Genomic DNA, 18,501 nt, shown 5'->3' on the forward strand with positions numbered 1-18,501 from the left:
CTGCCCGGTACAGTTGAAACCGGGATTAATCTGTGAACTGCAAACTTCTCCAGTGTGCCAGTGACCATTTGCCAACTGAAATCGGTTTTGCCCACGATTATTAATTTGCTCCCATTGGTAACGACAGGCTGTGGTCTATCTTGGGTTAGTTATAAAGACGAAGAAAAAATATTTGAAATGGTTTAGAAACTGTGATGGAGTGGAGTTTAGTCTGCTGCTTGACCAAACAACTAGCCACAAAATGCTCAAGTCAGCCTACGTCATCGAGTGTCGCTCTGGAAAATTCCAACCTTGCAACCCCTTCCGCTTGAAAACATTCCGCTATGTTCTTTCCACAGCAGTTAGAACGGTGAGGTGATTAGTAAATCTTTCCCAAATAGAGTGCGCCTTTGAGTGCACATTATGTGGTTTACAAACAAAGTTTATCTTCAATACACCGGAGTTGCATTAAAACAGACATTGTTTTGGATGAGTTTACTGTTTACTGCAAGCAACCCATACAAGCAGTATGGATATAATAGACCGTATAAAAACATATGGATCATACTAAACACGCGAGAAAATAAATATCGCGAGACCAGCATACATAACTTCTCCCCTACTTGTTATTAGCAGCATAAACAACCAGTGGTTACAGGCGGAGGTTATTCTCTCATTTAAAATTAGTTGGGATTTTGCTGTATTTTTTTTACTATGGAAATTCTAGAGCTCTTACCATCAAGCTTCGGATATGTCATATTTACATACTTTTATAGCTGGATCATGTTGAGTTATCTTGGTATTAAGGTTGGAGCTGCCAGAAAGAAATACGATGTGAAGGTAAGTACATAACGTTTCTGTCTGATGATGATTATGCGAAAATTAAATAACTGCGCTGCAATGCCAGATAAGTACATTTTAGCACTGTAATCCGTCTGGAACATAGCCTTCTTCTGTTCTAATCCGAGTTTATATAAAATAATTCCAATCCTGCTCAAATTGGGAGCTTCATTCAATGTCAGTCACTTCTTGTCTTGACCAGACTTGAGGTGCTGTGTACTTGGGACTCAAGCAAAACACATTGAAGTGAGCTTGACCTGCCCTATGTAGAAAAGTCTGTTATGCAAACACAAAAATGTGTGCATGAGAAATACAGGTCACCTGATGATGCAGACTGTTGTATATGTTAATGTGTTTGCCCTCTCCTCTTCCATTATGTCAAGTATTATGAATCTTGTCTCCAAGAACCTGGCCCTAATGCACCACAACTCCATCCTAACAATGATTATGCAGTTGTGGTAGACAGCTACTACTATCCCTATTGCTGGTACAGGGGCTCAAAGAAAATGAGTATTGCTATGCCACTTCTCACTGACGTTTTCTCTCCTCCACTGGGCAGTACCCTACCATGTACAGCGACAAGGAGCAGGTGTTCAACTGCATCCAGAGGGCCCACCAGAACACACTAGAGGTCTACCCACAGTGGCTTGTGTTCCAAACCATTGCAGCTCTTGTCTATCCAGTACGTATCTGCTTACACAAATCAACATTACCAGGTTACATCACTTACAATGCCACACACATTGGTTGGATTTAGTGTCAGTTGACATTTGAGTGGTTCTTTCACAACCACATTCAGAAACTAGTAGTCGACCATTTTAACATCCTCTAAATCCTCTCCCAAATGACTGCATGCTACTACCTAGTTGAACAGCATTATTTTGTCAACTCACACACAGTGCACTATTGACCTTATCACTGTGTAAATACTGATAGATAAACGCTTCTAAAGGAAGGTTTGTCACTAGTGTAATTTTCGGATAATAAGTAAGCCATGTGGGAGTGGCATGCCATGTTCTCTGGATGATCATTGACAGCATGTGCTGCACTTATCTGTCGTCTTTACACAACCAACGACAGCACATACCAAAAGGGGCCACTCCCCACTGGTGTTGTGACAATGATTCAGCATCTTCTCCATTTGACAGTTCACTGGCTGTTGCTCTCTGTCCTACTTCCCTCACTCTGTGTTTTCCCCTTTTTCCTGTTACCCAACCACACATCACTCCACCTCTAAGACTTCTGCAGCTGTGCTGGGAGCCATCTGGGTCACCAGCAGGTTCTCCTATGCCTGGGGTTACTACTCAGGAGGTAAGACCATATCTTGTAGTGACATTGCACATTACATTTACATTTTAGTAGACGCTCTTATCCAGAGCGACTTACAGGAGCAATTAGGGTTAAGTGCCTTGCTCAAGGGTACATCGACAGATTTTTCACCTAGTCAGTTCGGGGATTTGATTCAGCGACCTTTCGGTTACTGGCACAACGCTCTTAACCACTAAGCTACCTGCCACCCACATCATGACATCAACACATCTCTTATCTTTTTTTATTACTTTTGAGCCAGTTTCCATTCAATAATTCACAAACCGGGTCACAGGGCATGAGGGGAAAAAGGTTAAACTCCCAATGCACTCCTTGTAGATTATATATGCTTTTAGCAACTATTTAGTATTTCAACCATATCTGCATTTTATCATTATTCAACACAAGGGTATACCATTATGAAAATTAGTACTACAGCTGTATTTTATGAAAATGTAATGTGAAACATGCTGAAATATCCCCACATTCTGCTAAATGTTAGCAGGTAATGATTAGAATAATCACTCTTATTCTGCATTTTATAAACGGCTGTAAACTGTAAGAAGTCTCCCCCCCCAGATCCAGCCAAGAGGATGAAGGGTGCCTATGGATACATTGGGTATTTTGGAGTCATCATTCTTTCCATTGCAGTGGCTTTGCAATTGCTTGGAGTCTTGTGAACCAGCTGGTTCTGTCCCCTATTCGCCCTTTTTACTAAAGAAACGTATCTCTTACAGTGGCTTGTGCCTTTTTATTCAAACAGCCACTATGATATCATCTAGCTGAACAATATATTATTTTCAATTATGATAGTCTTTAATTGCTGTCATCTTACAAGTGTGTAAACAATTATAGGCCTATGTTTTACTGCAACACAATTTAGTTTTGTTAGGTGATACTGTGAGGAATATTGATTATGATTTGGCTTTTTTTATATGATTATCAGGCATTTGTTGTAACCTTTCATGCCCATGTACTGACAACGCTATGTTAATAAAGATGAATGTAAACATTGTCAGAAAAGTTATTTTTATCATATTGAAGCATGATATCAATTCCTATGCACTAGTCTTGATATATAATTTTCCAAAGGGTAGAGAAATATAGAAGGCAAGGAATATGACACCTGTGATCTCTCATGTGACTGTTTCATGCAAATTGGGAGAATTGCACCTCAAATTAGGTCATGAAACAATCTTCCAACCAATGGTCCCCTCCCTTAATATGCCAGCGAGATTCAGACAGTGGGTGAGTACAGTTGCTTAAACTGTAGTGGCCCACTGGCCCATAGTGATTATCTGTGACCCTTGACTTCACACAGCTCTATGAATTCTCTTTTTTAAATGTTTTTATAAAATAGTGCAATTGAAACACGTATTATTTAAGTAAGATATCTCATCAACTGAATTGATATTGAACAGTCTATGTCAGTGAGCAGGCCCAGTCCTGGCCATTCTGAAACACCCGAGGCAAGGCCAAAAAAGTGCAGTTTTATCATTTTTCTAGTTGAAAAACAAGACAAATTGGATATCAACTAGTTTTCTCGTTTATGGTTTCCAAATTGGGCATAAAGTAACAGAAAACAAATGACAACTAAATGTATCCAATTTTGTATTACTTTTTTTTCCTTTTGTTCATACCTGGAAGTACACGCCCCAAAATATAATATTCATAGCGCATAGCCGGTTGAGCTGCAGTACTGTCGGCAGCACAGAGAAAGGATTAGACATTTGTGTGACTGGAAGATAAAAATAGTAATTTTAGCTATGATGCATAACTTATCATGAAGTTAGCATGCCACTAGAACTAACTTGGCGAAGCGCAAGAAGTATGAATGCCCTGACTTCTGCAGAGGCCATATCACCCTAAATGCTGGACGGCCAATGCAGATGTCAGATTGACCATGCAGCCCCATTAAATTAGTCCCTCTACTAGTAGTAGCTAGCTAGTGGAAGTAAATTAGCATAAAAGGCGCTGCATAGTCAATCCTATGTCTGCAGTGGCCATACAGCATTTACTGTGATGCGGCCTCCGCAGAAGTCAGAGCAACCATACTTTTTGCGCTTCATGGAGCAGAGCTGTAGTGAAGGAAGCTGTCAAGGAAGTGAGTTTGTGATTATACAGGACCTCCCACCCCCACCTACAGTGAACCAATCATGTCAATGTGGAGCTATACAGAGCCCTCTGCATTGTTACACAATTTGAGTGGCGCACGGCGATGTGCTATGGAAATTGATTTGGCCTCTGCATGCCTCTGGAGGCTCCGCCATTGCGTCACACCCTCCAAATGAAGCCTCCAACCACATTTTTGGATCAAGCATAATTTGGCTTTAAATGGGCTTTTCCGGCCTAACTGGTGTGGCGAGATTACTCGATCCGTTGGTATATGACGACATGAGTGTTTATTTCAAAGAGCGCTCTGTAAACCACGCCCCAGTGGGCATAGCTAGGCATGTTGCACTGGGACACGTTTTAATATGGTAAAAAGCCTCTCATTCTGTGTAGCCCTGTTATGCTAATATATTCGAGACCAGTGTATTGCAGTTAATTTTGTCTTTGACATAATAAGTAAAATATCTTTGAGTAGTAAACAGGGAAACCACGAGTCCCAGACAGTTTGCAATAGAACATACCAGAGGGGGGCATTGTTTACTACATCAATTACTGGGATCATCTGGTTATCACTAGTGTTTGGAATACATTGAACTGGTTGACAAAACATGGGATGCCTTTTCGCACTGAGATGTAAGGTCGGCGGTGGGTCTGTGTAAACTATTCGATCAATATGGAGACAGGTTTATAGCATATTTATTTACTGTTATAGTATTTCTAACTAGCAGCCATATAACAGCCAGGGAAACTAATTGTTCTCACTTTAGGATTTTCTTGTGATCACAACTAAAGTACTTATTTTGCTCAAATAGAGAGAATTATATTGTATTTTCTTTGAAAAGATGGGCCTGGTTCCGTGTGGCGCTGTTGACCGCAATTGTCTGGATTATCTTGTGACCAGAAAAAAACTACTTATTTTACTCAACTAGAGATTGAAATGAATGGTGTTTCTTTGAAAAGATGGGCCTGGCTGACATGAAAACTACATTAACTACATCTTTTTCCCCTCAAGTCACTCATTCCCAACACACCCAGAAACTTGAATACCAGTACTTACCATGACCTCTTTATGAAAAGCCATGTCACCAGTTTTTGTACTATCTCTAAAGTCATTATGGATATTGTCTGAGCGTGCTGGCCATTAATACTGGTATTGCTTTTTTCAATTTTTTCAATTAAGACACAATGAAGACACTGTTAGAGATGTAATGTATGCTTTTCATTGGTCTGTGTCTCTGTATTACAGCAAATTTAAGATTAGTGCAAACTGGAAGTGTGACTTCTTTCCCCAATGATTTCCTAAGGCTGAAGTATTTAGTCAGTTATCAGTTATTCCACAACAAGGCTAGATGGGGCTAAATCGCAACAACACCACACACAATAAAGAAAGTTTATTAAATAAAGTCATTGACAGGAAAGTTATTTACTACATCAATTATAGTCAGCCTCTCCCCTTCGTTTGCTTAACTGGGGGAATGGAATGGAGAAATAGTTTACTATAGGCAGGGTGGGATTCGATGGGTGGAATGCATCCCAAAGGGCACCCTATTCCCTATAACTTTTCCCTATATAATGCTCTACTTTTGACCAGAGCCCTCTGGGCCTTGGTCAAAATTAGTGCACTACGTATAGGGAATAGGGTACCATTTGGGACACATTCCATCTGTTCATGAAGCCACCTGAAATCAATGGCTGCATATCAATTGTCCATCCCTCTCCTCATGGATATCCAAGCATTGGATAGGTGTACGCATTGGCTTGAGCTACTTTACACCATTGTTAAATAAAAAAAGAAGAAATGTGTAAATCCACACTTTGGGAGAAGGTCAATGGATATGCAGCCAATGTTAATGGTCACACAACTTTGAGTCATTAGTAAATATATATATATATATATATTCTATAAAAGGGCAAATAATTGACAAGTTGTTGCAGTAGTAGGTAAGACCATGGATGGAGAGTATGGGTTAATTATGGACTTTGAGAGAATTGCGGTAAACAGCGCCACACTCGGAATGTTATATTCTCAGCCAGCCCCATTTTTCAAAGAAAACACAATTTGATTATATCTCTATTTGTAATTCAAATTTATTCCAAACACAGGTGGTAACCAGATTATCCCAATAATTTAGGTAGTAAACGATGCCCCCCTCTGGTATTGTCTATTGCGATCTGTCTGCGACTCGTTGTTGTTTCCTTGTTTAGGCCTACTACTAAAAAAAAAGTACTTACTTATTAAGTCAAAGACGAAATGAACTGCAATACTACACAGAACAACGGCGGACACAGTAAAATGAGAGGCTTTTCATCATATTAAAATGTAAATGTGATATTAAAACGTGTCCCAGTGCAACGTGATAGCTCTGCCCATTGGGGCGTGGCTTACGGAGAGCTTTTTGAAGTAAGCGCTCGTATTGTCGTATCTCAACGGATCGAGTTATCTCACCACACTGGCCCTGCTGGTGAATACAATACACTGTGGCGCAGTACGGTGGTGCAGATCTACAAAAATGCGAAACTGATGCTGACATTGGCACCTCCAACATCAAAGAGGCGTGGAAAGTCAACTGAGCAGGCGTGTGGTTGAGCTCAGTCGGAAGCAAAGTAATAAACGGCGTCTGGGTGGGCCCATAACGAACATAAAACAATAAAAGGTAATTTATTAACGATGAATATTAGGTGACAGTATAATTTATAATGTTTGTTTGTTATTGCTGTTAAGATATTGTTGTATTTTGGGCTACTGGGTCTTGCGTTACGTCCAACACGAAGGATACTTAAAGGGAGGGCTGGTGCTCCCAATGCTTTGAACAATAGACTGCGAACAAGCTCACACATTGGTATGGCGCAGTATCGATTTATTTGAAACAATATTTAGCTATCGATTTATACACGTAAGTTATCATAATTAGTTTGATTCCTGAAAACTACATTTGTTCTGGTGGTTGTTGATTTGTGTTTGAGAGCTTATGCGCTTTAGAGCATCGTAACCTCTTTGTGTTTACGCAGCTTGACCTAACTTTAAACAATATGGATAGGTGTAAAAAGCTTTTATGGGCGCTAAATAGGTGAATCCTTAGCACTGAAAGCTCAGGTATACTGAGTCGGCACAGCAAATAGCAGGTGTTTGTCAACTAAACAATAGTTTCACAGTACTAAGCTGTTGGATTCTTTTTATAAATATAGCTAAATTGCTACCTCATCCATTTACGTGTTAATACACTACATGTCCCATGAAGCTACAATTCCGTATGCATGTAGTAGGTGCCTGGCACTTATGCCATCTCATGAACTAGTCTCTGGGCAACATTTTACCAGTAGTGGGTTTGATAAGTAAATGTATTAATTGTGCAGGCATTATACATGAACTGTAATTAGCTACCTAGCTGTAATAGTCAACTCCATCCCTGCCTGGGTACTCTAACCCAGCTCCTTTTCCCTTCACACCTCAGAACCATGTCAGGGTTTTTGGACAGCATCCGCTGCGGAGACTGCGAGTGCAATGTGGACTGGGGAGAGAGGCGAAACACCATTGCATCTATAGCTGCTGGAGTCCTGGTATGTTCTACTCTACTATCACATTTGACAACTTTACATCACTGTAAAGTGAGAAAGAAGGCGTATTCCTAAATCCTAATCCATATTCCTGCAGTTCTTCACTGGTTGGTGGATAATCATTGATGCAGCTGTGAACTATCCCGATGAGGCAACTTTCCATCACGCCTATCACACCTGTGGAGTCATCGCTACTGTGGCCTTTCTCATGTAAGTCACGCTGTTGTGAATGTGTCCACCAAGGTTGGGGTCAGTCCCATTTTGAATTCAGTCTGTTGAAATTCTCCTTGAAAATAAATTGAGCTTTTTAAACTTTTGTCTTTGGTACTTATCTAGGATCAATGCTGTCTCGAATGGCCAGGTGAGAGGGGACAGCTACAGTGAAGGTTGCATTGGACAGACAGGTATGAGATAATGGAATAATCCTAACTGCATTCCTTCAAGTTAAGATTCAGCCCTAAATGCAAAATGATGTAGATAAGTTAAGCTCTGAGCTGCGGCGCTCGCTTTATGTGTATGGATTGTTTTGACCTTTGCAGTAACATGATTGACCTAATTCTGTGTTTAAATTATGTTTTCCCAAAATCCAGAAAATCCCAAGTGATTACATACGTTGAAACTAGTTCAGTGGAGTTTCCCTCTCTCTCTCTCTCCCTGTAGTGCTGTACTGAAACAGCTGCAAAAACGGGAGCCGTGACATTGCTGAATGCAGGCCTCGCTCTGTGGACAAGCTCTTTGTTTTATTGAAAGCGTACGGCCGAATTAGCTATTTTTGTCAAAAGTACTATCAGTTTTGAGTCAGGGAATGTGTACTTTTCCGACAACGTGGAAAAAGAGATGGCAGCAAGAGTAAAGCTGGTGTTCGGTGCTGGCTTTACATTATGCAGGAAATCAAGGGAAGAAGGCACCAAATTTCACGTTTTTCCGATAAAAGATACGGAGAGATGCAGAAGATGGTTAATAGCAATTAGAAATAGTAAATATGACGTAAATACTCCTGCAGCCCACTTTGCATCGCTGTGTGTGTAGCAAGCACTTCAGTGACGATGCATATGAACGAGATATGCAAACTGAAATGATGGGGACAGAAAACTGAAGGATACAGCTGTTGCTGTATTTCCATGGGCTGGATCTGGCGCAGTGCCAAAATACAAAGGCACGTTTGAGAAGAGAAAGAGAAAGCGACAAAGCAAGTGTGCCTAGCCTGATTCTTGACATTCGAGGTGTTCTAATTGTGTTATTAATTGCACCATATCATGTAGACAAACTTTTGTATATATAGTGTATGCGGACACCCCTTCAAATTAGTGGATTCGGCTATTTCAGCCACACCCGTTGCTGACAGGTTTATAAAATCGAGCACACACACAGCCATGCAATCTCCATAGACAAACATTGGCAGTAGAATGGCCTTACTGAAGAGCTAAGTGACATTCAACGTGGCACCGTCATAGGATGCCACCTTTCCAACAAGTCTGTTCGTCAAATTTCTGCCCTACTAGAGCTGCCCGGTCAACTGGAGTGACGTTCTCTGGAGTGATGTTTCACGCTTCACCATCTGGCAGTCCGATGGACAAATCTGGGTTTGGCGGATGCCAGGAGAACGCTACCTGACCCAATGCATAGTGCCAACTGTAAAGTTTGGTGGAGGAGGAATAATGGTCTGGGGCTGTTTTTCATGGTTTGGGCTAGGCCCCTTACCTCCAGTGAAGGGAAATATTAACGCTACACCATACAATGACATTCTAGACGATTCTGTGCTTCCAACTTTGTGGCAACAGTTTAGGGAAGACCCTTTCCTGTTTCAGCATGACAATGCCCCCGTGCACAAAGCAAGGTCCATACAGAAATTGTTTTTTGAGATCGGTGTGGAAGAACTTGACTGGCCTGCACAGATCCCTGACCTCAACCCCATCGAACACCTTTGGGATGAATTGGAACGCTAACTGCGAGCCAGGCCTAATCGCCCAATATCAGTGCTTGACCTCACTAATGCTCTTGTGGCTGAATGGAAACAAGACCCCGCAGCAATGTTCCAACATCTAGTGGAAAGCCTTCACAGAAGAGTGGAGGCTGTTATAGCAGCAAAGGGGGGACCAACTCCATATTAATGGCCAGGATTTTGGAATGAGAAGTTCGATGAGCAGGTGTCCACATACTTTTGGTAATGTAGTGTAGGCTTAGGTGCACTACATGTTAGCATATGTGCCCTATGTATTTTTGACGGGGGGGGGGGGGGGGGAGGGTTGAGAGACAATAGACATTGTGTCACCTTGCATTGCAGAATAGAATATCCCTAAAACATTGTGGTCCCGCTCATAGAGGTTTATGAAAAGTGATAATTCAATAAAGTAAAGTAGCTACTAACTCGTTAGATGACTGTCCATTTGGCCCAGCTGGAACAGGGGTGCGTCTCCAATTCGTTTTCGGAATATAAAAACAACTTTACAGGACACCAGAGTTTGTGGGCAGCAAAATATGTGTATGCGACCAATACAATTTCATTTGATTCTAAATCCCCTTGATTTCAAAAAGTAAATGAACTGCTCCTCATTATGTTCCTCCATTTCTGTAAGAATTGTAGTCACATAGTCAAATTGTCTGCAGTACAAACATTCCTCATTCGCGGCATTGGAGCGTAATTGCCACAACTGGACCACCAGTCTGTGTTGATCCTGGAGATGGGTTGACGCTGTGGTCCAGCTACTGCTATGCTTCGGTAGCTAGAGCAGCCGCGGTCATCAGAAGCTCAATTTGCCTTAATTCTTTGTCCGAATACTCAGGCTCAAATAAATACGGTTCAACAACACTGTCGGCACCCCTCCAGTAGTTTTCTTCGTCACTCGCTAATATTTCCTCATCAGACATACAGTATATTTGTAGGTTGTTGATTCCTTTTTTATAACTAATGTGTAACGCTGTCTTCTCTTCTCCACCGGAAAAAAAAAGTGCGTCTGTGAATAAGGGCATTACGTGCAGTTTCTACGTAGCTTGGATTTCCCAGAGAGCGCACATGCACAATTGTTACCCACCGCCGCTGCTGTGGCGGTCGGCTACATAAAATAATATAAGATATTCGCAAATGTTTTTTGTAGTACTTTGGACAAAAAGCTAATTCGGCCGTACTCTTTCAATAAAACAACCAATTAATCCACACTGGGCGGATTTCTGAATCATGAATTCACTGGCAACGGAGCAAAGCGAGGCCTGCATCCAGCAACGTCACGAGTCATATGACCCATTTTTGCAGCTCTTTTAGCACAGCACTAGGGAGAGAGGGCAAACTCTACTGAACTAGTTTAAATGTATGGAATCACTTGGGATTTTCTGGATTTTGGATAAACTTCTCCTTTAATTGGATTTTGGGGGCCCAGAAGCTGGTTGACTTCTGTTGTGACTTTTTGCTCTTACAATACACACACACACCCACATACAGTTGAAATAAAAGATAGAGCTTCAGACCCTAATGAATCCCTTCCACCTCGTTGTATCACTGATTGCAGGAGCTCGTGTGTGGCTCTTCATTGGCTTCATGCTGGCGTTCGGCTCGCTCATCGCTTCTATGTGGATCTTGTTTGGAGGCTTCGTAGTGCCCAGTAAGTCCAGCATTCCCACTCAGCATGTGATTATTATGTACCCCAAACTAATAGCTCATCGACATTGAGTGGTCACTGTGCAAAACATGGTAAAGAATGATAGTAAAGGTAATTTTTTTCGGTTCTCAGAGAAACCTGTTGTGTATCCTGGTATTGCGGTTTTCTTTCAAAATGCATTCATTTTCTTTGGGTAAGTATTCTTCAACTTTTCTTCATGTTTTACCTTAATTAAATGTTGTTTTCTGTTAAGTTATATGTACTATAGGTATTCCCTTGGAATGTATTTCTGGCCTAGTAGTGCATACGTCACTTAAATGTATTATAGTCTAAAATGAACTATAATACCTTCAACTGTAACTACATTACAATACATTGTCTAAAATGAACTATAATACCTTCAACTGTAACTACATTACAATACATTGTCTAAAATGAACTATAATACCTTCAACTGTAATACATTACAATACATTGTCTATGCTAGTTATTTTCTCTAAATAGACACCCACTCTTTCCTTGCAGGGGCTTGGTGTTTAAATTTGGACGCACTGAAGACTTGTGGCAATAATGGTTTCTCTCCTTGTTTCTGTCCACTGTCATACTATCTGTTCTCTTTTTCTATGAGTCAATGTATGCTTTGGTCAATCAAAACACCTACTTTCCGTCTTTCAAGCGATACAAAATATTCACTTTATATGATAACCTTTTTTAGCTTTTAGATTAACATATGTATGTTTAATTTATGAGTAGGTTGGTTGTTGTACAAATGCACACAAAACAATTACAATATAAAAAGCACAATTTGCAATTCATCATATCTTAATGGAATGTTTTCTTTTCACTCAAAGTATGGAGCCATTCTGTTACAATTTACCATCTTACATTATTTATAATGGAAACCTTCAAAAACAGACTATTTACAATACCATTTATGCACTCTAATGATGCATAAAAAAATATTTTGCTCCATTTGTGGAAAATGTCATTAAGGTACAAACATCTGAGGGGGAAAAGACAGAATATATATATATATATATATATATATGGGAGTGTTAATCTTGTAAGTAGACTTACTTACTGTACATTTACTGATAAGAATTTAACCTTGAATGTGGGCAAAAAAAAAGTTGTACAATAATGTGGGGTCTATAATTGAGTAGTTATACTGAACCATAATTTGAAGGTTCGTAAATCAAGCTGTAGTTTTAGTGTGGTTTGATTCCTCAAGGTTTCAATGTTTTGGCACCCATCTCTGTTCTTTGACTATGTATTTGACTGTAATGCTTATGCATTTTACAGTACTTGTATAATAACCTAACCATGAGGTCACTTTTCTGATCCTGAACAACCATGGCAGCATTAAACAGAAAATGTACAACACGCGTGAGATGACGAGTCATTATTCACATCTCTCACAGGCCAGTTTCTCTGTTCTCTTGGCTAATGTTTGACTAACACAAAGCAATCACAATCGCATATTACAGTGCAGTTTTCACATACTAAACATTTGAAAAATTAAATAAGTTGAAGATGCATTGGAATATTGTATGGTTGAATTGTGCATTGCTCTCCTGACACAATACTTGTTTATTTTTCTCTTCCAACCTCTCACTGTTTCACCACTAGGTGGGGAAACTGAAAAACAATGATTTTAGTTAAAACAGCATAACTTCAGAGGCACAAATGTATTGCTTCAACTGCATGCATTTCTTTTTTTAACCTATCAATCGTTGGATACAAACTGAGCATTTCTGTCATCACTGATTACTTACCTCCCAGTAGGCCTGGTCATCAAAGCATTTCTTTTTCTGGGGTGGCCTCCAGAAATTACATTTCAGAAGGAAACCTGAGCAGGAAGGAACAGGTTTGTGGTTAAAACTCCAATCCTCCAGTGAGTCCAATAACATATGTACAGTACTGTAGAAAGTCACCTGTGATGAGTCCCAGAATCATGCTCAGACTCAGGGTGATGAGGAGCGTGCAAATGTGGAACACAGCAAATCGGACGGCCCTGAAAAGATGCATAACCTCATTCAAAGGACACCCCATAAATGTGTATATGTTCTTATGTATTCACAAATTCACCTTCAATTATTTGTATAAGTAGAGTGATTGTTATAATGTAATGCCCTATCAAATGCGGAGATCATTTTTGAAACGTGTCCCCAATGCTCTTCCATTCTCTTAAGATCCTGTAAACATAAGATGCTTTTAATGCCGCCTACGTTGTGAGATCATCAGAGTCGGCAATCTGTAGGAGAAGTTGAACCATCCACCCCAGGATACCAGGCAGACCATGGACACTAAGGACTCCGCAGGTGTCATGGCACTCAAACGCAAACAGCATGAGGGGCTGAAAGACACAAAGCAGTAATATGAGATAAGGAAAGCCCATGGGCAATTCATGAATTTGTTTATACGTACCTTAATGTATCGGGATCCCAAGGTTGATATCAGTGCAGCAGCAAATCCAACCGCCATAGCTACCCACGGCAAATTAACGGCTGACATAGCAACTCCAATAGCAACACCACCAGCAAGAGTACATCTCTGAATATGAAACTGAGAGGAGAGAACATTTCCACAAACAATTATTTTGGTGGATTGGATAGGGCAACTGTCCCTCAAGATAACAAAATATGTGAAATTCTTAAATTGTTTTTTCCATTCTACTTGATCAATATCCCACTTTAATGGCTACTGCTGCCCTTTAACTTCCCACCTACAGGTGACCCTGGCCATTCAAACATGTTTTCAGGTCATTACCAGGTTGAGTTTCCCTTGGGGACTGGTGAGGACAGAGAAACCAGTAGCTGTGACGGCACTGACTGCTAGGGCCAGGTAGGTGCTGTAGACAGCTCTCAGGTTCCTCCCACTGTCAGGATGATCCACCTCTACCAGCACAGAGTTAAAACTGGGCCAGAACATCCACAGGAACAGAGTCCCTGGAGAGGAAGAGACGCACATACCAACCAGAAGTCAACACTCTCATTATTGAAAACAGCCCTGTCAAACAACAATACATTATTAGTGAAGCATTAGCATTTCCATTTACCCATTACAGAGAACAGACCGGTCTTGCGGTCAATTTTCTCTTTCTCATGCTGTTGCTCGGATCCCGGTTGGTACAGGACCCATGACAACATCAGTCCAAAGAAGGTCCCAAAAATGTGGAGCAGCATGATGGTATTCAGAAACTGCACCTGTGTGTAAACAGACGAGCCAATCATCAGTATACAGTCTAAAAACACATCATCATCATGATCATCACTTTATTGGCTTACCTTTAGGAATGTCTGGAGTAGCCAGCCATTCAGCACAAACCCTGAGACCTCCAGCAGGGCAATAAGAAGGAGATGGACAGGATTGGTCTTCCCAAGGATAGCACCTATGGCAATGAGGGAGGAAGCTGTGCACATCTCTGCAACAACCAAGCTGGTCCAAACACAGGAAAAGGGGCTCAATATTTATGATATACAGTGAGGGAAAAAAGTATTTGATCCCCTGCTAATTTTGTACGTTTGCCCACTGACAAAGAAATGATCAGTCTATAATTTTAATGGTAGGTTTATTTGAACAGGGAGAGACAGAATAACAACAACAAAAATCAAGAAAAACGCTTGTCAAAAATGTTATAAATTGATTTGCATTTTAATGAGGGAAATAAGTATTTGACCCCCTCTCAATCAGAAAGATTTCTGGCTCCCAGGTGTCTTTTATACAGGTAACGAGCTGAGATTAGGAGCACACTCGTAAAGTGAGTGCTCCTAATCTCAGTTTGTTACCTGTATAAAAGACACCTGTCCACAGAAGCAATCAATCAATCAGATTCCAAACTCTCCACAATGGCCAAGACCAAAGAGCTCTCCAAGGATGTCAGGGACAAGATTGTAGACATACACAAGGCTGGAATGGGCTACAAGACCATCGCCAAGCAGCTTGGTGAGAAGGTGACAACAGTTGGTGCGATTATTCGCAAATGGAAGAAACACAAAAGAACTGTCAATCTCCCTCGGCCTGGGGCTCCATGCAAGATCTCACCTCGTGGAGTTGCAATGATCATGAGAACGGTGAGGAATCAGCCCAGAACTACACGGGAAGATCTTGTCAATGATCTCAAGGCAGCTGGGACCATAGTCACCAAGAAAACAATTGGTAACACACTACGCTGTGAAGGACTGAAATCCTGCAGCGCCTGCAAGGTCCCCCTGCTCAAGAAAGCACATATACATGCCTGTCTGAAGTTTGCCAATGAACATCTGAATGATTCAGAGGAGAACTGGGTGAAAGTGTTGTGGTCAGATGAGACCAAAATGGAGCTCTTTGGCATCAACTCAACTCGCCGTGTTTGGAGGAGGAGGAATGTTGCCTATGACCCCAAGAACACCATCCCCACCGTCAAATATGGAGGTGGAAACATTATGCTTTGGGGCTGTTTTTCTGCTAAGGGGACAGGACAACTTCACTGCATCAAAGGGACGATGGACGGGGCCATGTACCGTCAAATCTTGGGTGAGAACCTCCTTCCCTCAGCCAGGGCATTGAAAATGGGTCGTGGATGGGTATTCCAGCATGACAATGACCCAAAACACACGGCCAAGGCAACAAAGGAGTGGCTCAAGAAGAAGCACATTAAGGTCCTGGAGTGGCCTAGCCAGTCTCCAGACCTTAATCCCATAGAAAATCTGTGGAGGGAGCTGAAGGTTCGAGTTGCCAAACGTCAGCCTCGAAACCTTAATGACTTGGAGAAGATCTGCAAAGAGGAGTGGGACAAAATCCCTCCTGAGATGTGTGCAAACCTGGTGGCCAACTACAAGAAACGTCTGACCTCTGTGATTGCCAAAAAGGGTTTTGCCACCAAGTACTAAGTCATGTTTTGCAGAGGGGTCAAATACTTATTTCCCTCATTAAAATGCAAATCAATTTATAACATTTTTTACATGCGTTTTTCTGGATTTTGTTGTTGTTATTCTGTCTCTCACTGTTCAAATAAACCTACCATTCAAATTATAGACTGATAATTTCTTTGTCAGTGGGCAAATGTACACAATCAGCAGGGGATCAAATACATTTTTCCCTCACTGTATGCTTCCAACAGAAAAACATGAATATAAACATTAACTATAATCCAATTGGCAGGTAAAAAAAATCAGGGATCTATCATTTTGTAATGTTTTCAAATCTCCCATGAAATCTGAAGTTTAGATCTAATTACATTATGCCTCAATGCCGAATGAATAATAAAGATAGGCACCATCTAAAATAATGAAATAAGATGATGCCTATCCCATACACCTCAACTTTGATTTATTTCCCAATACCTTCTCATATTTATCCAGATCTTTCCTCTGTGATACAAAGACTCAACGGCGTTCAGGATAACTGCCCACTGGACAGCCATGGCTGCCACTAGGAGGGTAAATCCTGCACCACTGAAGCTGTACCGCACCAGGAATGTGGCCAGAAAGCCAAAACCCAGAATCACCATCACATGAACATCCTGGAATTCTGTGAGGAAAGAGGGGACACCTAATATGTCACAGAAGGGAAATTAATTGTATCACTAATCTTGTGAGCCTGGGAGCCTATAGCCTGCCCAAAACGCCCTTATTGCCTTCTAAGGGAATAAATAGAGTTGAATTGTTTTGTGTTGCCCCATACAAAGACTGTGTATCTCCTGAGTGGCGCAGTGGTCTAAGGCAGTGCTAGCTGTGCCACTAGAGATCCTGGTTCGAATCCAGGCTCTGTCATAGCTGGCCGTGACCCATGGGGCGGCCCACAATTGGTCCAGGGTAGGGGAGGGAATGGCCTGCAGGGATGTAGCTCAGTTAGAGCATGGTGTTTGCAACGCCAGGGTTGTGGGTTTCGATTCCCACAGGGGGCCAGTATGAAAAAATTTAAAAATAATGTATGCACTAACTGTAAGTCGCTCTGGATAAGAGCATCTGCTAAATGACTAAAATGTGTATCACTGAAACTGTGCACAATGCAGCTAGCCATTATGTGGGAAAGCTTTGGGAGGCGTTAACAAGCCCAGCTGCAACTCTTGCTGGCCAAACCAGATTAAGCACTTATCACTCATAACCAGTGTTGGCAGCCCCTCCCATTTCTTTTCTCTCTCTCTCTCTCTCTCTCTCTCTCTCTCTCTCTCTCTCTCTCTCTCTCTCTCTCTCTCTCTCTCTCTCTCTCTCTCTCTCTCTCTCTCTCTCTCTCTCTCTCTCTCTCTCTCTCTCTCTCTCTCTCTCTCTCTCTCTCTCTCTCTCTCTCTCTCTCTCAACAAACACTGTAGGATATAGCCTCAAAACATTGTTTTTTTTTATCTCTTGGATGGTCAGTCCTTGCATCCATAGCTCTGTCTATGAATTTGAGAGTGGTTACATTTCTCCAGCCCCATCACTCAGCTGTTTACCAAAACAGTAGTGGGGAGATGGCTTTGTTGTTATTTGAAATGCAGATTGCATTTAACACATACTCCCAAAGCATGCTTTAGTAAGACACTTTTTTTGTCTCATAATAACAATAATAATAATTATCTTGAAGTCTACCACTGTACAACACCTTTCCAAAATAGCACATTAGAATTGTTTTTCAACTCACCTGAGTAATAGTTGGTGAATGCATGTTGTTTAGTTTCTACATTTTGTTCAATTTCAACATAAAAAATAAATACTACGATGAATCCCGTCTGCAGGAAAAAAAGCAGAGGCGGCAGACGAGAGCGGAGACTCGGTGCATATTGGGGAGCCATCGGCGCTTCTAACCAAAAATGACCTAATGGTGCCAAAACAGAATTGTCTGTGCGCAACCCCTTCTACGCGAAACCGGAATGTCCCGTTGGGCGAAGAAGAGCAGCTACTTTACCATCTGTGTTATCTGTTTATGTTTACAAGTCAAAATGTCGACGCTGTTGCAGGTGTTTGGGCCATCCCTATTTGGTATCGATTTTCATGTAGAGTAGATAGACGTTACACATTGGGTCGGTTTTGAAGACATGGTGTTTTCATTTTAGATAAATAATCTCCGTTTACTTTAAACCGCATTTGAAAGTGAAAATATATGCTAGTCCCAGTAGAAAATAGTCTGGAGGTGCCTAATGTAGCCTACTCTTATC

General features: G+C 41.3%; 3 protein-coding genes across 3 annotated transcripts; 2 read left to right on the forward strand and 1 right to left on the reverse strand.

Moving 5' to 3' along the window:
* The first annotated feature begins 389 nt into the window (after window positions 1–389).
* Window positions 390–3,142, forward strand: LOC311146043 (glutathione S-transferase 3, mitochondrial-like). The gene is made up of 4 exons (XM_084182490.1): window positions 390–819; window positions 1,379–1,501; window positions 2,058–2,130; window positions 2,707–3,142. The coding sequence occupies exons 1-4, from the start codon at window positions 694–696 to the stop codon at window positions 2,805–2,807; spliced, it is 423 nt and encodes a 140-aa protein (XP_084038616.1). The 5' UTR covers window positions 390–693; the 3' UTR covers window positions 2,808–3,142.
* A 3,486-nt stretch (window positions 3,143–6,628) lies between these two features.
* Window positions 6,629–12,770, forward strand: LOC311145217 (transmembrane protein 50A). Its single transcript, XM_084181441.1, has 7 exons — window positions 6,629–6,893; window positions 7,692–7,797; window positions 7,892–8,004; window positions 8,131–8,198; window positions 11,298–11,390; window positions 11,520–11,580; window positions 11,913–12,770. Exons 2-7 carry the CDS (start codon window positions 7,696–7,698, stop codon window positions 11,956–11,958), a joined length of 483 nt encoding a protein of 160 aa, XP_084037567.1. The 5' UTR covers window positions 6,629–6,893; window positions 7,692–7,695; the 3' UTR covers window positions 11,959–12,770.
* Window positions 12,771–12,850: 80 nt separating this feature from the next.
* Window positions 12,851–18,189, reverse strand: LOC311145216 (ammonium transporter Rh type B-like). The gene is made up of 10 exons (XM_084181440.1): window positions 17,988–18,189; window positions 16,712–16,898; window positions 14,675–14,825; window positions 14,446–14,593; window positions 14,157–14,335; window positions 13,815–13,952; window positions 13,616–13,743; window positions 13,322–13,401; window positions 13,163–13,236; window positions 12,851–13,025 (listed from the first exon to the last, which is right to left on the reverse strand). Exons 1-10 carry the CDS (start codon window positions 18,136–18,138, stop codon window positions 12,999–13,001), a joined length of 1,263 nt encoding a protein of 420 aa, XP_084037566.1. The 5' UTR covers window positions 18,139–18,189; the 3' UTR covers window positions 12,851–12,998.
* Between the last annotated feature and the right edge of the window lie 312 nt (window positions 18,190–18,501).

This window comes from Coregonus lavaretus (genome assembly GCF_964263955.1).
Source record: "Coregonus lavaretus genome assembly, chromosome: 18".
In the NCBI taxonomy this organism is placed as follows: Eukaryota; Metazoa; Chordata; class Actinopteri; order Salmoniformes; family Salmonidae; genus Coregonus; species Coregonus lavaretus.